General features: G+C 39.8%; 1 protein-coding gene across 5 annotated transcripts in view; it reads right to left on the bottom strand.

The window, feature by feature from the left end:
• Positions 1-24,944, bottom strand: part of CACNA2D1 (calcium voltage-gated channel auxiliary subunit alpha2delta 1) — a 1,329,605-nt gene that overhangs the window by 182,034 nt on the left and 1,122,627 nt on the right. For 3 of the 5 annotated variants that reach the window (XM_077264669.1, XM_077264671.1, XM_077264670.1), the window contains exons 22-23: positions 4,606-4,682; positions 1,707-1,727 (exon numbers count right to left, since the gene is read on the bottom strand). In XM_077264669.1, coding sequence (XP_077120784.1) covers positions 1,707-1,727; positions 4,606-4,682 — 98 coding nt within the window. The remainder of the gene's footprint in view (positions 1-1,706; positions 1,728-4,605; positions 4,683-24,944) is intronic. The other 2 variants (XM_077264672.1, XM_077264674.1) reach the window with 1 other exon arrangement.

The following is a 24,944-nucleotide window of genomic DNA, read 5'->3' as shown; positions in this document are numbered from 1 at the left end:
CGATTTTCCTCTGGTCATGTGGAATCTTCGGATTGTCCTGGAGTGGATGCTGTGGTGGAGAGATTGCATCAGATCTGGGGGCAGGTGGTGGACAATTTGAGGTTGTCCCAGGAGAAGACTCAGCTTTTTGCTAACCGCCGTCGTCGTGTTGGTCCTCGTCTTCATGTTGGGGACTTGGTGTGGTTGTCTTCTCGTTTTGTCCCTATGAGGGTCTCTTCTCCTAAGTTTAAGCCTCGGTTCATCGGCCCGTATAAGATATTGGAGATTCTTAACCCTGTTTCCTTCCGTTTGGACCTCCCTGCATCCTTTTCTATTCATAACGTTTTTCATCGGTCATTATTGCGCAGGTATGAGGTACCGGTTGTGCCTTCCGTTGAGCCTCCTGCTCCGGTGTTGGTTGAGGGTGAGTTGGAGTACGTTGTGGAGAAAATCTTAGACTCTCGTGTTTCCAGACGGAGACTCCAGTATCTGGTCAAGTGGAAGGGATACGGCCAGGAGGATAATTCTTGGGTGAATGCATCTGATGTTCATGCCTCTGATCTGGTTCGTGCCTTTCATAGGGCCCATCCTGATCGCCCTGGTGGTTCGGGTGAGGGTTCGGTGCCCCCTCCTTGAGGGGGGGGTACTGTTGTGAATTTGGATTCTGGGCTCCCCCGGTGGCTACTGGTGGAATTGAACTGGTGTCTTCATCTTCTCTGTTCACCTGTTCCCATCAAGATGTGGGAGTCGCTATATAACCTTGCTGCTCTGTTAGTTGCTTGCCGGTCAACAATGTTATCAGAAGCCTCTCTGTGCTTGTTCCTGCTCCTAGACAACTACTAGATAAGTTGGACTCTTGTCCATGTTTGTTTTTGCATTTTTGTTCCAGTTCACAGCTGTAGTTTCGTTACTGTGTCTGGAAAGCTCTTGTGAACAGGAATTGCCACTCTGGTGTTATGAGTTAATGCCAGAGTTTTAAAGTAATTTCTGGATGGTGTTTTGATAGGGTTTTTAGCTGACCATGAAAGTGTCCTTTCTGTCTTCTGCTATGTAGTAAGTGGACCTCAAATTTGCTAAACCTATTTTCATACTACGTTTGTTATTTCATCTTGATTCACCGCCAATACATGTGGGGGGCCTCTGTCTCCTTTCGGGGTATTTCTCTAGAGGTGAGCTAGGACTAATATTTTCCTCTGCTAGCTTTATTTAGTCCTCCGGCTGGTGCTGGGCATCTAGAATCAACGTAGGCATGCTACCCGGCCACTGCTAGTTGTGCGTTAGGTTTAGTTCATGGTCAGCTCAGTTTCCATCTTCCAAGAGCTAGTTCCTATATATGCTGATGCTATGATCTCTTGCCATTGAGATCATGACACTAGTCCATACATAAAGATGAGGGGACAACTGGTCAAATTGCATCTTCATTCTGAACTTACCGTCAGGAACGTTGTTTAACAGTCTGAAGTAATATATGCAGCCATACTGATTGTATCTGTCTCACTAACTTAAAACTCTGTTTAACAACAACATCAATAACTAATGATTCTACCGCCTATATTCATGAACAGCTACCATGTAGATATGATATTACATGCCACTTTAACTGACTGAAGATCTAAAAGCCAAGCAGAAGGAAATGACAGACATAAACAAGGGAAACATGAAATATTTGGCTAAAGGTCTATAAGGATAGTAAAGACGAGCAAAGTAAGCATAAAGGAAGTACTTGCCCTTCAATTTGACTTTTTTGGCTGTGATTATCCATCATAGAGAGAATGCAAGAGATAGAAAAAAAAGGAAAAAAAGGGGAAAGGTAAAGGGGGTCACAAACAATATTTTATTCAATGAAATTCTTGAATAAAGATATTGTGACATGATCAAAAGGTTTATTTGTGTATAGTTCAAGTTTGGAGAAAAAACAGACAAACACCCATTACAACAAGAATGTAATTTCTCACTAATATCATGTTGCTGAAAATATCTTCTAAGCAAATGTAATGATAATGGCTAAACAAATAAGACAATATTCTGAGGATTAATGCCATCCCTTTATACTCCTTATTTATGTCGGCCTTTAAAGTAGGCATTATTTCATTTATAAAATATAGTCTTTCAGAGTCGTATGTACTGCTCTTGTTTTCTAGATTTTGACTGTTTCATTTATTATATCATAATATGTCATACCCAACAACAGATTAGAATAATATACTGTAAGACTAGAGATGATGGAATAAATTACATGTGAATTCAAGTCAAGAAGAATTTTATGAAATTTGTAGGTCCGGCAAATGCAAACAATTGCCAATTTGATTAGTGCAAATCGCTCACAAAAATGCCAGCTGCCTTTTTATAGTGAAGACATTTCAGCAGTTACAGAAATATGAGACTACCTCAGGTGCAATATGGGTCTCCCCATAATTTCTTGATTTTATCACATGACATGGTATGGTGAAAATAATTAGTAGGGACTATCATGGCCTGCATAAAATTCAACACAGGAATTGCAGCAGTCATATTTGGCTCATTTTAGGATATTGAAATTATATCAGTAATAAATACATGAAAATAAAGCCCTAAAAAAATTGGACAAATACTCATGATAGTAATGTGTTGTATAACTGAAGCACTAAAGAGGAGAGTAGTAGTCTGAGGATAATACATAAATTCAATTGAAAAGGGGAGAGAAAAATAGGAGGGATGCCAGCAGCAGTGCTAGTCTCACTGTGATTGATCAGTTATACAGTGTTGCTGACATCTGTCCTGCTACATTTGAAGTACAAATTAAAATGTTTATCTTTATTCTTAATGCAGTAAAAAGCAAAAGCAAGACAACACAATAGCTTTATGCATAATAACATCTGAAATCATTGTCACAGCGTCCTAGTTTGTCACGACTCGCAATTGTACTGAGTTTTTGCTTTTATTGAACAATCGTTTTTCTGAAGGGGAAATAATTGTTTTTTTTTATTAAAAAAAAAAATCTTAAAATTTCACTAAGATGGTCTACCTCACAAAGTGTGCATGTTGTAAACAATTTATTTTTCACATCTGCTTTACAAGCCATATTTTACATCTGTAGATGCCACACTAACACAGTCAGGTGCTGATTTATTGGATGTGTACCTGCCTAACACTTAAGATCGAATTCTTGAGAAAGGGGCTGAATTTTGCTAAAAAGAAAATAAAATAAAAAATTACCTTTATTTGTCCATATCTATTTTTGCACTCCAATTTTAATGGTCCAGTTTGTCAAACACACACATTTTGCTTTCTGTAAGGGTCCCCTAACTTGCATTTCTTAACACCTCCTTTTTAGCAAGGCTTAAATAATTGTGGTTGAAAATATTGTGAAATGCTAATTATAGTACTGTACAAAATATATGGTAAAATAAAAATAAAAAGTCGCAATGGCAAGGGATGGGTTGGTATAAAAGAAACAAAAACATACTAAGGCTAAGAATGCTCAAGCAGCAGAAGCAGCACAACATCCATTGGAACAAGCCATTCAGACACAGTACTACCAAATGCAAGCCACAATTGGCCTCCTTTACCTTTAGCAAACATTGGCAATCATAATAGTGGGGAAGAAGCAAAATGGACTATGAAATATATGGAACATCACTCATCTTAGTAACAAAAGAATGATATTGCCTATGACAGCGACACAGTCAGTTTAAGCCAGGGTTACACACAAAATGATCTGCCTGATCATAAATTACTAAGAAGTTTAATTTTGTAACCATTTTTTATTTAAAAAAACAGAAGTTTGTCAATGCACATGTTATTAAATGGGCTGATGGTTACTACAGGGTCACAATACATTTATATGGTGAAGTCAATTTGACATTACTAAGGCTGAGTTTGCAATAAATTGGTTGAAATGAGTTAGATTCAATCCTAGGAAAACTCAGAGTGTTTTACACATTTTTTTCAAGGCAATTAGAGCACCTGCAATCAGTGAAGAATTTAGTCGCCTTAAATAGATTTTTGGGAAAATTTCAACCAATGTATCAGATTTGAATTCCAAAGATTCTATCATCTCCACAAATTATGTTTCTGTGGTAAATCTCCTACTTATTTGAATGAGGTGATCTGGACACAGATGTAGAGAGCCTATACAAAAACAGTGTAACTAAAGTTGTGTCTTCTCTTTGACTAATAAACAGCAATGAAAAGCAAATACATGCTCTAAGAATTAAATTAGGTTAGTTATTTCAGTATAATATTGCCTTTAATTTCTAGCCATACACATACATTTGCAAAGATAACCTTGATACATCAGCAAACAAAGATTAAACAATGATTCAGTTAATAAAGTACAAATGATTTGGGTTCTGGAAACTGTGTTCATATTCTAGTAGAGAATATGAACTTTCTGCTTCTCAGCCTGCAAGATCTAAAGATCCCTTATATATCTTATACACTGACAAGGTCATCCAATTTGGTGGCTTTGTTAATATCAGAGTTACCATATATTAGACTTGAGACTGAGCAGCACTGTGTAAGAATCATTGCAATCTTTAGGAATTTTGATGAAAGAATCAATGTCAGTAATTATTGATCTGTTCAGAATACATATATCAGCCAAGTTTATAGCTTGTTTTAATTAGAATTTATTCAAGTACTTACATTTGGCTTGAGTTATTGTTTCTTCAAGTTTAGCTTTAATGTAATAAAAACTGTAGGAAGGCAGCACTACAGCAAGGCTAAAAAACAAGAATATATGATGATTAAAAAGTAAAGAATTCAAAATCAACGCATCTTACTAAGTCTATAAACTGATACAGTAAGCTAATAAAGTCTGCGCACAAGCAGATGCGTCTTCCCTTAAGTTTTCACAAGATGCTAGTAATTTGCTTCACAACCACTGGGTTGATAAATATATAAATATATATATATATATATATATATATATATATATATATATATATATATACTAGATGGTGGCTGGATTCTAACACATAAGATATTCTAGAATATGTATGTATGTGTGTATATATTTAGCAGCCACATAGCATATAGCAGAGGCCACATAACACAGACAGCCACGTAGTATATAGCACAGCCATGTAGTATATAGGATCCATGTAGTATATAACACAGCCCACGCAGTATGTAACACCGTGTCAGGACTCTGAACATTTTTTACCTTTTGTGCATTACTGCCCTTTTCCAAGATGGCATCTTTGGTCTCATGTGCTCTATGTCTCCTGCTATAAAACTCCACCCCAGCCTTCAGTCTGTGCTAGAGTATTCTGCCTTGCATCCAGCTCCTGACCTCTGATTACTCCCTGGCTATACACCTGCTCCTGTGAACCTGTGTGGTGATCCTGCTACCCTGCTCTGAGTTCCTGCTGCATACACAAGTTTCCAGTAATCCTACTTCATCTGCTGTTCGTGTTTACTTCCATCTGCATTTGCTGGTCATGTAAGCTGTTGCTGCTTTGCAATAACCTGAGACTATTAACCAGGCCTCCCTGGTTGAGCTAAGATATGATTTGAACTGCCTATAAGCATATCTATCTGTGCCTGGACTAAGACAAGGATTTATTCGTGTCAAGTATCCTCAAGAATAACTGTGCTTCATAGACTTTCTGCTTGATTGCATTTTCCTCTGAAGTTTCCAATAGACTGCCAAGCTGCATTTATTATTTGCACCAAGTGTTGTGGACTTGAGTTTCTCTCTGCACCTGTTTGAATCACCGTGTGATAATATAGACTTTACCACTTTTAAAACTGTGTCCTGTAGTTGTCTTGTTCCACACAAAGAATATCCTGAGTTATCCCCTATAATTATTACAGGATACTCTAGCCTAAAAAAAAAAAAAAAAAGGAGACTGCTGGAACAATAACTGCAGAAAGCAAATTAGAGCAGATGTTTTCCATAATTAGATCACTGCAGAAAGATGTGGAAGGTCTGCAAAAGAAGTTTGGGAGCTTTGAACACAATCAACAAATGTTTGGACAAACTTTGCAGGCCTGAGCAACCACATGGCAGCCCAGGAAAACAAACTTGCTGGCATATAGTCCCAGTAGGGATGGGCTTTTCAGGACATAAGCACGCAAATAGCTGCACAAGTGACTTTACCCTCTGGGCAACCGCCACCAGCTGGCCCACCTAAGTTGCCTCATTCAGATTTAATGGTGATTGCGACAAATTTCATGGCTTTGTGAATCAATCTATGCTATATTTTGATGTGCATGCTGACCGTTTTCCTAAGATAGATCCAAAGTATTGTGTGTAATAATGCTACTGACCTCACGAGTGCTCGCCTTGGTGAATCCGATGATTGAGTCTCGGACCCACGGTTAAATGATTTGGATGACTTCTTGGCTGCTATGGCATTAATGTTTGATGACCCTAATCGCCATGCAACTGCTGAATCTGCTTTGTTGTCTTTACGCCAGGCTAAAAGTTCTGTTATTGAGTATGCCACTGAATTCAGGAGATTGGCAGTAGATACCAATTGGGACAGTTATGCACAATTGCCAATTTTTAAAAGGGGTCTGTCTAGTATTGTAAAAGATGAACTAGCCCGCTTTGAGTCACCACAAGAGCTAGAGACATTTATACAGCATTGTGTGCGCATAGATATTCGCCTTACTGAGCGTAGGCAGGAGAAATTTGCTGCATATAACTGTGTTTCTAACTTTCCCTTCCTTCCAAAGAGCCTGCAGGTAAAACCTCTCAGGAGGTGGAGGAGGTGCCCATGCAAATTGATTCCGTTCAGAGGCGCGAGATCAATGAGCGCTGGGAGCATCGCCTGCGTGAAAGTCTATGTTTCTACTGCGGCCAGTCTGACCACTTCTTGATCAATTGTCCTAAGTGTCCTAGACAGCCTAACAAGGTGCTAGCAGCAATAGGGGAGTATGACAACTGTGATGATGAATCTGACATCTCTGAATGTAGCCTGCCTTTAAACGCTGTATTCCATTCACTTTCTATGACTTCACCCCCCAAGGAGCTGAAGGAAAAGAACTCTCACTGTTCTCTCCCTATTAAGATCCTGTGTTCAGGACAGTGGATTTCCAGTTCATGATTGACTCTGGTGCAGGTGGCAATTTCATGGATATTGCATTTGCCAAGGAACATGGTATTAAAATTCAGCAAAGAGCCTCTCCAATTACCATGGAAACAGTGGATGGGTCACCTTTAATCTCTGGGCCTGTGGATCAGGAGACCGTACCCCTTGAAATTTTGTTGGAGCCTAAGCATCAGGAGCAACTTTCTTTCTTGCTAATTTCTTCTCCTCATTTTCCTGTGATTTTAGGCATTCCTTGGTTGCGTTCTCAGAACCCAATTATCAACTGGGAGACCAAGGAGATTATCTTCCCAACAAGGAGCAACTCAGCGTTAACAGAAGCTGTCCCTGAGTCCACGGCTACGGAACCACATGTACCGGTATTTTCTTTACCTCCAGCATATAAAGAGTTCTCTGGCATCTGTGACAAGAAAAATGCAGATCAGCTCCCTCCACACAGGTATTATGACTGTCCCATTGAGCTGCTTCCCGGGGCAGCCATTCCTTTTGGTAACGTATACCCTTTGGCGGCACCTGAGCTTCAAGCCTTAAAAGAGTATATTGATGAAAATCTGGCCAAAGGCTTCATACATCCTTCCTCACCAGCAGGAGCACCTATCTTTTTTTTTAAAGAAGAAGGATGGGACACTTAGACCCTGTATTGACTATCCAGAACTCAATAAGGTAACCGTATGAAACCATTACCCTTTGCCTCTGATTCCTGAATTACTGGAAAGAGTCTGCCATGCTAAGGTGTTCTCTAAACTGGATCTTCGTGGGGCTTATAATTTGGTGCGTATTCGTCCAGGGGATGAGTGGAAGACAGCATTCAGATGCCGGTATGGACACTTTGAATCTCTTGTGATGCCCTTCGGACTTTGTAATGCCTTTTCCAACATTTCAACACCTTGCTAATGACATTTTCAGATATTTGTTGGACCAGTTTGTAGAGATCTATTTGGACGATATACTAATCTTTTCTGACTCTACAGGAACATGAAGAACATGTCAAAACTGTTTTAAGAAGTCTGAAAGAGAACCATCTGTATATTAAGCCGGAGAAATGCAAGTTCCATCGTTCTGAGATACAGTTCTTATGTTATATCATCTCTCCCTAGGGGCTGAACATGGAATCTGGTAAGATTCAGGCTATCCTTGACTGGCCGGTACCCAAGAACATTAAGAAGGTCCAACGTTTTATTGGTTTTGCAAATTTCTACAGACGCTTCATTCAAAATTTTTCTGATATTGTCCGTCCCATTACTTCCTTGACAAAGAAGGAAAAGCCCTTTAAGTGGTCATAACAGGCTCAAGAAGCTTTTGATTGGCTTAAAGTCTGTTTCACATCAGCACCGCTGTTGATACACCCAGATCCAACACTTCCTTTCATTGTGGAGGTGGACGCTTCTGATAATGCTTTGGGGGCTACTGGAGAGAAGGGTCTGCTACATCCTTGTGCTTTCTTTTCCCATAGACTAACCTCAGCAGAGAAGAATTAGGATGTGGGAGACAAGGAATTGCTGGCTATTATTGCAGCTTTCAAAGAATGGAGGCATCATCTGCAAGGAGCTGCACAACAGATCATAGTGCTAACTGACCATCGCAATTTAGAGTTCCTTAGATCCGCTAGATGTCTTTCTCCTCGTCAGGCTCGTTGGAACTTATTTTTAAATCAATTTAACTTTATCTCGTACTGTGCAGGTTCTTGTAATGGGAAGGCTGATGCTTTATCCCGAATCCATGCTGCGGATTCCGTACCTGAAGCCCCGTCCAAGACCATTCTATCTGATGCCAATTTCATTGGAGTTATCCACGATCAGGACTTGTGGAAGGAGTGCAGGGAGGCCTATGAAGGTGATGTATTTCTGGCCAACCCACCTGTGGATATTAATCTTGTCTTTAAGGGTGGCATGTGGTTCAGAGATCGACGTATCTACGTCCCGGAGGTCGTCTGTCTGCAGATCCTCAAGTTGGTACATGACTCCAAGTTGGCTGGTCACAGGGGGTACAGAAGACACAAGAGTTCCTGAGCCGATTCTTCTGGTGGCCAACTTGCCTGAAGGATACCAAGGACTATGTTCTCTCCTGCGAGGTATGTGCCCGTTACAAGACTCCTCATGTGGCACCTATGGGTCTTCTACAACCATTACCTGTTCCGTCCCGCCCTTGGGGGTCTATATCAATGGACTTTATTGTGGAGCTGCCTACATCGGGGGGCATGAATACAATCATGGTGGTAGTTGATCGCCTGACTAAAGCTGCTCATTTTGTTCCGTGCACCGGCCTCCCCTCAGCTAAAGATACCGTGAACTTGGTTATACAGAATGTCTTTCAGTTGCATGGGGTTCCGGATGAGATCATCTCTGACCGTGGAGTACAGTTCACTTCAAGATTCTGGAAGGGGTTTTGCTCTGCACTCAATATTAATGTCTGTCTCTCTTCTGCTTACCATCCCCAGACAAATGGTCAAGACTGAGCGTACCAACCAGACGCTGGAACAATATCTAAGATGTTATGTCAGCCATCTCCAGGATGATTGGTTAGAGTTGTTGCCGTTAGCTGAATTTTCATGTAATAATTCTCAGAGCGCCTCCACTAAATTTACACCTTTCTTTGCCAATCTGGGTTATCATCCGTGTATATTACCTAGGTCTCCAATTAATTCTCCGGTTCTGGCAGTGGAGGAAAGGCTGACTGCGATGACACAGAATCTGGAGGTTCTGAAGGAATCCCTGACCACAGCTCAAGAACGTTATAAGAGATCGGCTGATAGATTCTGTAATCCTGGTCATTTGCATTTAAGCTGTTCCATCCTGCATGTCCACATGTATATTTTTTTCTCTCTGAACCCTGCTTATACAGGTACTATACAGATAATCAGGTTTTAAATACATCAGATAGGGATTGCATACATTAGTTAGGACTGCTCTATAAGGGTATACCTTGGCGATTTGGTGGAGCAGCTTAGTATACATTTTTTTGCAAAAAAACGTATCAACTAAATACCCTGTTTTCTTTACATCTTTTGACTAGCACTTGCTTATTACTGTGATTTTTTTACAACAGAGTATTTTTGACCTCACTGTGCTTTTTTGTGTCTTCAAGTTTTCTGGTGGTGTGAACAGGTTCCTACAGACTTGTTCAGTGTGCAAGTAGCCCATGTGTTTCTGGTTCTATAATTGTTCTCTTGTTTCTACAAGACTGGGGAGTCCACCACTCCTCTGTGGGTCATTTGCATTTAAGCTGTTCCATCCTGCATGTCCACATGTATATTTTTTTTCTCTCTGAACCCTGCTTATACAGGTACTATACAGATAATCCGGTTTTAAATACATCAGATAGGGATTGCATACATTAGTTAGGACTGCTCTATAAGGGTATACCTTGGCGATTTGGTGGAGCAGCTTAGTATACATTTTTTTGCAAAAAAACGTATCAACTAAATACCTTGTTTTCTTTACATCTTTTGACTAGCACTTGCTTATTACTGTGATTTTTTTACAACAGAGTATTTTTGACCTCACTGTGCTTTTTTGTGTCTTCAAGTTTTTTGGTGGTGTGAACAGGTTCCTACAGACTTGTTCAGTGTGCAAGTAGCCCATGTGTTTCTGGTTCTATAATTGTTCTCTTGTTTCTACAAGACTGGGGAGTCCACCACTCCTCTGTGGGTCATTTGCATTTAAGCTTTTCCATCCTGCATGTCCACATGTATATTTTTTTCTCTCTGAACCCTGCTTATACAGGTACTATACAGATAATCAGGTTTTAAATACATCAGATAGGGATTGCATACATTAGTTAGGACTGCTCTATAAGGGTATACCTTGGCGATTTGGTGGAGCAGCTTAGTATACATTTTTTTGCAAAAAAACGTATCAACTAAATACCCTGTTTTCGTTACATCTTTTGACTAGCACTTGCTTATTACTGTGATTTTTTTACAACAGAGTATTTTTGACCTCACTGTGCTTTTTTGTGTCTTCAAGTTTTTTGGTGGTGTGAACAGGTTCCTACAGACTTGTTCAGTGTGCAAGTAGCCCATGTGTTTCTGGTTCTATAATTGTTCTCTTGTTTCTACAAGACTGGGGAGTCCACCACTCCTCTGTGGGTCATTTGCATTTAAGCTGTTCCATCCTGCATGTCCACATGTATATTTTTTTCTCTCTGAACCCTGCTTATACAGGTACTATACAGATAATCAGGTTTTAAATACATCAGATAGGGATTGCATACATTAGTTAGGACTGCTCTATAAGGGTATACCTTGGCGATTTGGTGGAGCAGCTTGGTATACATTTTTTTGCAAAAAAACGTATCAACTAAATACCCTGTTTTCGTTACATCTTTTGACTAGCACTTGCTTATTACTGTGATTTTTTTACAACAGAGTATTTTTGACCTCACTGTGCTTTTTTGTGTCTTCAAGTTTTCTGGTGGTGTGAACAGGTTCCTACAGACTTGTTCAGTGTGCAAGTAGCCCATGTGTTTCTGGTTCTATAATTGTTCTCTTGTTTCTACAAGACTGGGGAGTCCACCACTCCTCTGTGGGTCATTTGCATTTAAGCTGTTCCATCCTGCATGTCCACATGTATATTTTTTTCTCTCTGAACCCTGCTTATACAGGTACTATACAGATAATCAGGTTTTAAATACATCAGATAGGGATTGCATACATTAGTTAGGACTGCTCTATAAGGGTATACCTTGGCGATTTGGTGGAGCAGCTTAGTATACATTTTTTTGCAAAAAAACGTATCAAGCTAAATACCCTGTTTTCTTTACATCTTTTGACTAGCACTTGCTTATTACTGTGATTTTTTTACAACAGAGTATTTTTGACCTCACTGTGCTTTTTTGTGTCTTCAAGTTTTCTGGTGGTGTGAACAGGTTCCTACAGACTTGTTCAGTGTGCAAGTAGCCCATGTGTTTCTGGTTCTATAATTGTTCTCTTGTTTCTACAAGACTGGGGAGTCCACCACTCCTCTGTGGGTCATTTGCATTTAAGCTGTTCCATCCTGCATGTCCACATGTATATTTTTTTCTCTCTGAACCCTGCTTATACAGGTACTATACAGATAATCAGGTTTTAAATACATCAGATAGGGATTGCATACATTAGTTAGGACTGCTCTATAAGGGTATACCTTGGCGATTTGGTGGAGCAGCTTAGTATACATTTTTTTGCAAAAAAACGTATCAACTAAATACCCTGTTTTCTTTACATCTTTTGACTAGCACTTGCTTATTACTGTGATTTTTTTACAACAGAGTATTTTTGACCTCACTGTGCTTTTTTGTGTCTTCAAGTTTTCTGGTGGTGTGAACAGGTTCCTACAGACTTGTTCAGTGTGCAAGTAGCCCATGTGTTTCTGGTTCTATAATTGTTCTCTTGTTTCTACAAGACTGGGGAGTCCACCACTCCTCTGTGGGTCATTTGCATTTAAGCTGTTCCATCCTGCATGTCCACATGTATATTTTTTTCTCTCTGAACCCTGCTTATACAGGTACTATACAGATAATCAGGTTTTAAATACATCAGATAGGGATTGCATACATTAGTTAGGACTGCTCTATAAGGGTATACCTTGGCGATTTGGTGGAGCAGCTTAGTATACATTTTTTTGCAAAAAACGTATCAACTAAATACCCTGTTTTCTTTACATCTTTTGACTAGCACTTGCTTATTACTGTGATTTTTTTACAACAGAGTATTTTTGACCTCACTGTGCTTTTTTGTGTCTTCAAGTTTTCTGGTGGTGTGAACAGGTTCCTACAGACTTGTTCAGTGTGCAAGTAGCCCATGTGTTTCTGGTTCTATAATTGTTCTCTTGTTTCTACAAGACTGGGGAGTCCACCACTCCTCTGTGGGTCATTTGCATTTAAGCTGTTCCATCCTGCATGTCCACATGTATATTTTTTTCTCTCTGAACCCTGCTTATACAGGTACTATACAGATAATCAGGTTTTAAATACATCAGATAGGGATTGCATACATTAGTTAGGACTGCTCTATAAGGGTATACCTTGGCGATTTGGTGGAGCAGCTTAGTATACATTTTTTTGCAAAAAAACGTATCAACTAAATACCCTGTTTTCTTTACATCTTTTGACTAGCACTTGCTTATTACTGTGATTTTTTTACAACAGAGTATTTTTGACCTCACTGTGCTTTTTTGTGTCTTCAAGTTTTCTGGTGGTGTGAACAGGTTCCTACAGACTTGTTCAGTGTGCAAGTAGCCCATGTGTTTCTGGTTCTATAATTGTTCTCTTGTTTCTACAAGACTGGGGAGTCCACCACTCCTCTGTGGGTCATTTGCATTTAAGCTGTTCCATCCTGCATGTCCACATGTATATTTTTTTCTCTCTGAACCCTGCTTATACAGGTACTATACAGATAATCAGGTTTTAAATACATCAGATAGGGATTGCATACATTAGTTAGGACTGCTCTATAAGGGTATACCTTGGCGATTTGGTGGAGCAGCTTAGTATACATTTTTTTGCAAAAAAACGTATCAACTAAATACCCTGTTTTCTTTACATCTTTTGACTAGCACTTGCTTATTACTGTGATTTTTTTACAACAGAGTATTTTTGACCTCACTGTGCTTTTTTGTGTCTTCAAGTTTTCTGGTGGTGTGAACAGGTTCCTACAGACTTGTTCAGTGTGCAAGTAGCCCATGTGTTTCTGGTTCTACCCATGTTCAAGGTAGGAGATTCCGTGTGGTTAGCAACTAAGAATCTGACGTTAAACGCGCCTTCACAAAAACTTGGACAGAAATTCATTGGCCCTTTCAAGATCAACGGTATTGTGAGCTCTGTGGCCTGCCAGCTGAAACTGCTTAGGACAATGAAGGTACACCCAGTTTTTCATGTATCTTTACTAAAGCCTGTATCTCCTAATACCTTCAAGGGATGTGTTGTGCCACCTCCGCAGCCTGTGGTGATTGATGGGCAAGAACAATTTGTGGTGGAGGAAATTATTGATTCCAGGATTCGTAGGAATCGGCTCCAATATCTGATAAGATGGCAGGGATATCCCCCTGAGGAAGACTCTTGGGAACCTGTGGAAAACATCAATGCCCAACAGAAGATTTCTTGTTTTCATCAGAGATTCCCTGAGAAACCAGGTCCAGGATTGTCCTGAGGCCGCATCTAAAGAGGGAGTATACAGCCCACGCAGTATATAACACTGTGTATGTAGTATATAACACTGCCCAAGTAGTACATAACACTGCCACATAGTATATAACACAGCCCACATAGTATATAACACTGCCCACGTAGTATATAACACTGCCCACGTAGTATATAACACTGCCCAAGTAGTATATTAGTATATCACAGCCCACGTAGTATATTACACTGCCACGTAGTATATAACACAGCCCACATAATATATAGCATTCACGCAGTATATAACACAGCCCACGTAGTATTTAACACTGCCCACGTAGTATATAACACAGCCCACGTAGAATATAACACTGCCCACGTAGTATATAACACTGCCACAAAGTATATTGCCCAGCCACGTATTATATAACACTGCCCACATAGTATATAACACTGCCCACGCACTATATTACACTGCCACGTAGTATATTGCCCAGCCACGTAGTATATAACACTGCCCACATAGTATATAACACTGCCACGTAGTATATAACAGCCCACGTAGTATATAACACAGCACACAAAGTATATAACACTGCCCACATAGTATAAAACACTGCCATATAGTATATAACACAGCCCACGTAATATATAGCATCCACACAGTATATAACACAGCCCATGTAGTATATAATGCTGACAGCATAGTATATAACACAGCCCATGTAGTATATAACACTGCCCACATAGTATATAACACTGCGCACGTAGTATATAACAGCCCACGTAATATATAGTATCCACACAGTATATAACACAGCCCACATAGTATTTAACATTGCCCATGTAGTATATAAAATTGCCAATGTAGTATATAACACTGCCCACGCAGTATATCACACAGGCCACACAGTATATAAAACTGCCCACGTAGTATATAGCAGCCTTGCAGTATATAGCACAGCCCATGTAGTATATGACAGCCCACGTAGTATATAACACTGCCCATGTAGTATATTTGTCCAGCCACATAGTATATAACACAGCCCACATAGTATATAACACTGTGCACGTAGTATAAAACACAGCCCACGTAATATATAGCATCTACGCAACATATAACACAGCCCACATAGTATTTAACATTGCCCATGTAGTATATAAAATTGCCAACGTAGTATATAACACTGCCCATGCAGTATATAACACAGGCCACACAGTATATAAAGCTGCCCATGTAGTATATAGCAGCCTCGCAGTATATAACACAGCCCACGTAGTATATGACACTACCCACGTAGTATGTAAGACTGCCCCGTAGTATATTGCCCAGCCATGTAGTATGAAGCACAGCCCACGTAGTATATAACACTGCCACGTAGTATATTGCCCAGCCACGTAGTATATAACTGCCCACGTAGTATAAAACAATGACCACATAGTATATAACACTGCACACGTAGTATATAACACTGCCCATGTAGTATATAACACTGCCCACGTAGTATATAACAATGTCCACATAGTATATAACACTGCCCACATACTATATAACACTGCCCACGTAGTACATAACACTGCCACATAGTATATAACACAGCCCACATAGTATATAACACTGCCACATAGTATATAACACAGCCCACGTAATATATAGCATACACACAGTATATAACACAGTCCACGTACTATATAACACTGCTCATGTAGTATATAACACTGCCCACGTAGTATATTGCCCAACCACATAGTATATAATACTGACAACATAGTATATAACACAGCTCACATAGCATATAACACTGCCCACGTAGTATATTGTCCAGCCACGTAGTATATAACGCAGCCCATGTAGTATGTAACACAGCCCACGTAGTATATAACACAGCCCACGTAGTATATAACACTGCACACTTAGTATATAACACAGCCCACGTAATGTATAGCATCCACGCAGTATATAACACAGCCCGCATAGTATTTAACATTGCCCATGTAGTATATAAAATTGCCAACGTAGTATATAACACAGGCCACACAGTATATAAAACTGCCCACGTAGTATATAGCAGCCTCGCACTATATAACACAGCCCACGTAGTATATGACACTGCCCACGTAGTATATAAGACTGCCACATAGTATATTGCCCAGCCATGTAATATGTAGCACAGCCCACGTAGTATAAAAGAATGACTACATAGTATATAACACTGCACACGTAGTATATAACACTGCCCACGTAGTATATAACAATGCCCACATAGTATACAACACTGCCCACATACTATATAACACTGTCCACGTAGTATATAACACTGCCCACATAGTACATAACACTGACATGTAGTATATAACACAGCCCACGTAGTATATAACACTGCCACATAGTATATAACACGGCCCACGTAATATATAGCATCCATGCAGTATATAACACAGCCCATAGTATATAACACTGCCCATGCAGTATATAACACAGCCCACGTAGTATATAACAATGCCCACATAGTATATAACACTGCCCACATACTATATAACACTGCCCACGTAGTACATAACACTGCCACGTAGTATATAACACAGCCCACATAGTATATAACACTGCCCACGTAATATATAGCATACACGCAGTATATAACACAGCCCACATAGTATATAACACTGCCCACGTAGTATATAACACTGCCCACATAGTATATTGCCCAGCCACGTAGTATATAACACTGTGCACGTAGTATATAACACTGTCCACGTAGTATATAACACTGCCCACGTAGTATATAACACCGACAACATAGTATATAACACAGCCCACGTAGTATATAACACTGCCCATGTAGTATATTGTCCAGCCACATAGTATATAACACAGCCCACGTCGTATATAACACAGCCCATGTAGTATATAACACTGGCACGTAGTATATAACACAGTCCATGTAATATATAGCATCCATGCAGTATATAACACAGCCCACATAGTAATTAACATTGCCCATGTAGTATATAAAATTGCCAACATAGTATATAACACAGGCCACACAGTATATAAAACTGCCCACGTAGTATATAGCAGCCTCGCAGTATATAACACAGCCCACGTAGTATATGACACTGCCCACGTAGTATATAACACTGCCACATAGTATATTGCCCAGCCATGTAGTATGTAGCACAGCCCACACAGTATATAACACTGCCACGTAGTATATTGCCCAGCCACGTAGTATATAACACTGCCCACGTAGTATAAAACAATGACCACATAGTATATAACACTGCACATGTAGTATATAACACTGCCCACGTAGTATATAAAAATGCCCACATAGTATACAACACTGCCCGCATACTATATAACACTGTCCACGTAGTATATAACACTGCCCACGTAGTATATAACACTGCCACGTAGTATATAACAGCCCACGTAGTATATAACACTGCCACAGAGTATATAACACGGCCCACGTAATATATAGCATCAACGCAGTATATAACACAGCCCATAGTATATAACACTGCCCACGCAGTATATAACACAGCCCACGTAGTATATAACACTGCCCACGTAGTATAAAACACTGCCCGTGTAGTATATTGCCCAGCCACATAGTATATAACACTGCACACGTAGTATATAACACCGCCCATGTAGTATATAACACTGCCACATAGTATATAACACAGCCCACGTAGTATATAACACTGCCCATGTAGTATATAACACAGCCTACGTAATATATAGCATCCACGCAGTATATAACACAGCAAACGTAGTATATAACACTGCCCATGTAGTATATAACACAGCCCACATAGTATATAACACTGCCCACGTAGTATATTGCCCAGCCATGTAGTATATAACACAGGCCACGTAGTATATAACACTGCGCACAAAGTATATAACACAGCCCACGTAATATATAGCATCCACGCAATATATAACACAGCCCACGTAGTATTTAACATTGCCCACGTAGTATATAAAATTGCCCATGTAGTATATAACACTGCCCACTCAGTATATAACACAGGCCACACAGTTTATAACACTGCCCACATAGTATATAGCAGCCTCGCATTATATAACACAGCCCAAGTACTATATAGCACTGTGGGCACCATATCCCTGTTAAAAAAAGAATGAAAATAAATAATAGTTATATACTCACCCTCCGGCGTCCAGCAAAGCTGTCCCTTTGTGCGCGATGCCGCCGCCAGCTTCCGTTCCCAGCAATGCATTGCAAAATTACCCAGATGACTTAGCGGTCTCGCAAGACCACTATGTCATCTTCTTGCGAGACCGCAATGCATGGCCTGGAGCGTCGCGAGGAGCGGGAAAGGCGCAGGAAGGTGAGTATATAATGATTTTTTATTTTTTTTTATTATTTTTAACATTAGATCTTTTTTCTATTGATGCTGCATAGGCAGCATCAATAGTAAAAAGTTGGTCACACAGGTTTAATAGCAGCATTATCAGACTGCTTTACTCCGTGGCATAACATGGTGTAACGCAGCCATTAACCCTGCATGAGCGCTGACTGGAGGGGGCACTGACAGAGTAGGAAGGGGTAAATTCACAGCCGGACTGTGCCCATCGGTGATTGGTCATGGCCGCCATGTCATGTCAGACCATGATTCTCATTTGGTCTGACATGCACTGTGAGCTGTGAAGTCTTATATAGACAGGTGTGTGCCTTTCCAAATCAAGTTCTATCAGTTTATTTAAACACAGTTGGACTCCAATGAAGGAGTAGAACCATCTCAAGGAGGATCAAAAGGAAATTGAAAGCATGTGATTTAAATATGAGTGTCTGGGCAAAAGGTCCGAGTACTTATGACCATGTGATATTTCGGTTTTTCTTTTTTAATAAATTAGCAAAAATTTCTACATTTCTGTTTTTTTCAGTTAAGATGGGGTGCAGAGTGTACATTAATGAGAAAAAAATGAACTCTTTTGAATTTACCAAATGACTGCAATGAAACAAAGAGTGAAAAATTCAAAGGGTCTGAAGACTTCGTACCCACTGTACATATATGTACAAATAAATGTGGTGGTACATTAAGTATGAACAGATGTTACAAAAGTCAGTTACCAGTTGGTTGCTAGGCCTTGGGGCTGTGCAGCCACATGGGAGGTGTGAGGTGCCAGTTGTTTCTGATTTCTTCCAACATGATACTAAGGTGTGACATCCCGTAGAAGAGAACCCTAGGTCACAGCCTCGCATGAGCAATTAACCTCTCGTAACTCCCTTTCCTGCCCACAGGATAGTCCTAGGTTCTTTCACCTTGGGTTTAGTAGCTGATACTCCAAAATCTATGATGAATCATAACTTCTCAATGGAACGTCATAAGGAGACTGTTTTGGCACCATTGTATCCGGCTGTGCCCCTGTCATGCATGAAGACCAAATATGGTTTCCCTACCTGGCTTCTACTAGCAGTTCTACGTATCTCTCCACTCTGGGGGTGCTAGAATGGGTGAGACCTAGGCAAGAGTTCATCTCGTTCCTGCAATCTTGGAAATGTAACCAGTGTATGACTAGAATGTACGATAACTCCATAACTTCTTATGAAAATACAGCTCCTGTCTGTCTGGGTGGGTTTCTTTGAAGCAGTTAAGCAGCTTGGGCTCCCAGGAGGAGTTTGTGCAGCCATAAAGGACTTGGTGCCAACAAGGCTGCTAGGTTGTGAGTTTTTAACTTGGAGCTTTTGCAGCTGGACTACCTGCTGAGCCAGGTGTCCTGTCTCAGCTTCACATTTTCACTGGATATGATAGTCGATTGGCATAAAATTATGCCCCCCATATTCTTTACTCTGCCCATTGCTAAAACAGCTACAAAAGCAAGTTTGCTGTTAACTAAAAATATGCCTTTTTCCCATTTCAAATGAAATCTGCAAATAGGTATTTTTGTCAACCGTAAGTCTATGATTTATTTTCATCAGTATTCTATGCAGTTATAGAGAATTAGAACTGGCAGATCATTCAGTTCGTTGGCTGCAACTTGCACAAATCTCTGCACTAATTTTGTATTTACTGACACTTATCCACCAATAATAATGAGCCATGGGACCCATTAGCACAGTCCTTTGCATGCAGTCTAGCAGGCAGTAAAAAACAGTTTTATTTTCCTTTTAAGGGTGAATTGGGTTTTTTTCTAACTGGGTCCCTATTCAACAGCAGAAGTTGCACATATGGTATGTCTCGGTTATCACTGTGAAGGCTCATACAAAATCCAAGCATAAAGTAGGATAATCTGCCAGCTAAATCTAAATAACAGGTCAAACGAGTTAATTAGCACATGGCATGCATCAAGTGCACTGATGTTAGGTTCTGACTACTTGTGCAGTGTATCCAATTAAAGAGGTAAAATTCATAAAAAGAAAGAAGAAAAATATGTGCAGTTTAACTGTTAAGATCTAGCATGATATAAATTTACATTGTTGTGACTATAATATTGCTAATAATTATTATTATCATCACAACTACTTATACTTATATAATGCTAGCTCTTAACACTTAAAATACACATATTTGTATTTCTTTCTATCTACTGTATTTTTCAGACTATAAGACGCACCAGACTATAGGACACACCTAGGTTTTAGAGGTGGAAAATAGGGAAAAATTATTTGAAGCAAAAAAATGTGGTAAAATATTTAATAACTAGTGATGAGCGAATATACTTGTTGCTCGAGATTTCCGGAGCACGCACGGGTGACCTCTGAGTATTTGTTAGTGTTCGGAGATTTAGTTTTCACCACCTCAGCTAAGGCTACTTTCACACTAGCGTCATTTGCAATACGTCGCAATGCATCATTCAGGAGAAAAAACGCATCCTGCAAAGTTGTCTGCAGGATGCATTTTTTCCCCATAGACTAACATTACCGACGCATTGCGACGTATTGCCACACGTCACAACCATCATGCGACGGTTGCGTCGTGTTTTGGCGGACCGTCGGCACAAAAAAAGTTACATGTAACTTTTTTTGCTCGTTGTGTCCGCCATTTTCGACCGCGCATGCGAGTCCGAAACTCCGCCCCTCCTCCCCGGACATTACAATGGGGCAGCGGAAGCGTCGTAAGACTGCTTCCGCTGCCCACGTCGGGCATTTCTTTCACAGCATGCGTCGGTACGTCGGCCCGACGCACTGCGACAGGCCCATACCGATGCTAGTGTGAAAGCAGCCTAAATGATTTACATCTAAAAGCCAGCTTGAATACATGAGGGGATTCCCTAGCAACCAGGAAACCCCCACATGTACTCTGGCTGGCAATTAGCTGTAAATCATTTAGCTGAGGTGATGAAAACTAAATCTCCGAACACTAACAAATACTCGGAGGTCACCCGAGCGTGTTCGGGAAATCTCAAGCAACGAGTATACTCGCTCATCACTATTAATAACATAAATAACATACTATTATATGTGGTGTTATTATATATAATAGTGTGTTATTATGTTGGAAGCTACAGGTAGAAGATGGTGCTGCGGGACCAGTGTGGTGTGTGTAAAGTACTATGTGAAGACGCTGGAGGGGGAGTATAAGAATGGGGGCACTGGGCTTATATTTAAAGCGCCACTCCAGCACTGAAAAATAACACTGGAGTGCTGTTTTAAGATCCCATGTGAGAACTATAACTCCCAGCATGTCCTGCAGATGCTATGGCATGCTGGGAGTTATAGTTCACCACAGGAGTGGCAGAGTGCTTTTTTTGTGTGTTATGGTGACTAATCTTTTAATTCATTCTTAGTTGTTCAGGCTGTGCAGGTCCTGCAGCCAGCCAGCCACACTATGGTGAGATAAAGAGCTGGAGCATCCCATGACCGCACAGAGCCCTCTTATTGCCTTTTTACAGGTCATAAGAGGAAGCTTGCAGATTCTAGTGCCATGTCTGAAGGACCTGTGATGACGACATGAAGAGGGAGGGCTCTGTGCTGATATGTGATGCTCCAGCCCGCCCTCTTCATGACCTCACACAGGTCCTTATGCCGCAGCACTCAGCATCCAGCACAGCCTGTGTAGGGACTGGGCTGTTAAGTATGCCACATCCCTCTCTCCTCTAGCACCCTGCTGTTGCCCCCTCCTCCACCGGACACAGATCTCCCCAGCTGCTGCAGGAATCTGGCACTGGGGAAACCATGTGTGTCCCCTGCTTAAGTGAAGGTATATTCCTTTGCTGCTCCCCACTCATTGCTCGGTGCTGACAGGTGGGCGGGGAAGCGGCTAATGAATATTCACCTCACTTTAAGTATCGGGACCATGTGGTTTCCCTAGCACCGGATTCCTGCAATGGGGACATTTTCCTGCCTCCTACCAGTGGGATCCCAGTGCGATCCCACTCACCGCTGCCCCCTCCCCACATATTACATCCGTAAAATTTGTGACATCTATGTTTATTACCAAAGTTGCTGTAATTGGAGGTTCCTGAAAATAAAAAAATATTCTATGATCACAAATATTTTTTAGGATCATCACTTGAAGGCTACTTCGCTACATTCGAGAGTGCAACTTCAACAACTTGCAGTGTCTCTCCATAAGATATCCACCTCTGAAGAGGATACTGTGTAACTACCTGAATCTAAGCACAAAATAGCATTAGCTTGCTCCTCACTATAAATGTTACATTGCCTCATGAATAAAATAACACAATAAGAAATATACTGTATATCAATATAAAACGTTACTTTTTTTGTAATTTATTTTTAGCCCATCTTCTGTGTTTTTATGCAGCTATCACCCTAAGCCTAGCTTTTAACCTAGCCCTATGCCTAATTCTAACCCTAGCCCAAACCTTAGCTCAAAACCTGACTAGCATTATAAATAAGAGATTGCAAATATGTAAAATGTATTATGATTTATGTAACATTTGTTTTTGCTTGAGACATTTATCACCTTTGAGATCTCTCAGCAGGTCCGTTTCTCGCCTCTTACAAAATGACAATCGAAGCAAAGATGGTAACAGTAGAGTGCAGCCTGAGTTCATCCTACTAACCGGCCTGTTACAACTTTGATAGGTTTATCCCAATCATGACAACCATGGTAAACATATCACAGCTTTAAACCATGCCAAGGCTGTAAATTAAAAGACAAGGTATGTCTATTTTAGCACTGTTGGCAGCACTATTATTTTTTTTATGGTAGCTCTGTAGAATAAGACGTGTTAATGACCACCATAAAAATATGAAGGGGGTAATTAAGAGGTTAAAAATTATACTCTTCTAATTACATTTTAAATTTGTATTAATGTTTGTTACATGATATGGAGAAGAAATCTGAGCATCCATTGTGCAGTCGAACAAAAATGGGATGACTTCTCAGGACACTTTGTATGAAACCATTAAGATAAGCCTCGAATTCACATAACCAATTAGCTTGAAGACAAGCATCTGATCGGTAGAAGTACACTAGAAGTTTGCAAATTGCAATTTGATTCAGGAGCTATTGGAAAATGTCAGACTGCATCTGTTCAGAGTCAAACATCTTGTACGTTACTAGGATCATTAAATCCCTTCCCCTCTGTGCACAGGTGGAGATATTTAAGTTAAATGAATCAAGGAGCAAAAGGGCTTTTTTTTCAACCGCAGCATACTTTATTTCTCACAATGTCACCACACATTTCTATAAAATATGGCTTAATAATGCTGACAACAGATTACAACTTATCCCTTATCATATGCCCATAATTCTTGTGTTTCTAAACTGCTTCTAGCATTGCAGACATAATCAACATATAGTAATAATTAATACAACAGTAAATAAAACTGTATGACCGTGGCATTTCGAGAGCCATGAAATGGCTTAATTTGGTTGCAGTATATCTAGAATATGCTCTAAAAGGCTGAGAAAAATGAAAAGAGCAACTGAATATTTTTCCTATGTGAAAGAAGTCCTAGCTACGCCTTTCTAAGAAGCAGAATTGGTACCAATACATGTAGTCTGCTAAACATTTTCCAAAGCTTTTTTTTTTAAACCCTCAATTTCGGTTTATACAGAATGGAAATGGTGGCACTCTAGGCTTGCAAAATGGAACATGAGAACAAAATATTCAAATTTTTAAATGCTAAATTTTGATGATGCGTATAATGAGGAAACACATATGGGTACAGTAAATAATAAAGGTAAGGCTTTAGATATTCAAGCCCATATTTGACATTGGGCACTGAAGGTCCAAAAGATGACAAGAAAAAGTGTTTTGGCATACTGAAAGTATTATATCAGCGATCATTAGATAGCATTGCAATATCTCTTAACAGGGCTATAAAAATAATAAATAGTAAAAAAAAACTATCAAAAAAGCGCACAGGAAAAAGTTTATTTCCCATCAAAAGTTCTTGAATTGCATCAACAAAAATAGTTTTTAGTATAAAAGTGTTACTGTGCAAAAGTAATAAAAAATAAAAAAAATGGACACACTTCTTATTGCTATAACTGTAACAACTCACAGAATAAAAGTATTATGTATGTTAGTAAATTTCATCAGCATTTTGGTATTTGCAAGTAAGTTAAAACTAGGACTGTGAAGCTTTCAATTATGGTTTTTCTCTCTGTAAGTTACATGTCCAATTTTGGCTTACAAAACATATGCAAAATACTAAATAAATACTGTCATGTAAGCTTACTACAGACTTATCTATCTCAGTGTTTACTTCATCTGTCAGTAATTTAACCCCTTCATAATGGAGTACATTTTTGTCTTTGGGGCCAAGCACCATTTTTCAAATCTGAAATGGATTACTCTTTCTTGAAATACTCTGTAATACTTCAACATATCCCTGAGATTCTGAATTTTTTTCATGACACATTGTACTTTATGTTAAT

The sequence above is a fragment of the Ranitomeya variabilis genome, chromosome 5, assembly GCF_051348905.1.
Source record: "Ranitomeya variabilis isolate aRanVar5 chromosome 5, aRanVar5.hap1, whole genome shotgun sequence".
Taxonomy (NCBI): Eukaryota; Metazoa; Chordata; class Amphibia; order Anura; family Dendrobatidae; genus Ranitomeya; species Ranitomeya variabilis.
The sequence above is the reverse complement of the archived record's forward strand: the minus strand, read 5'-3'. Positions and strand labels throughout refer to the sequence as shown.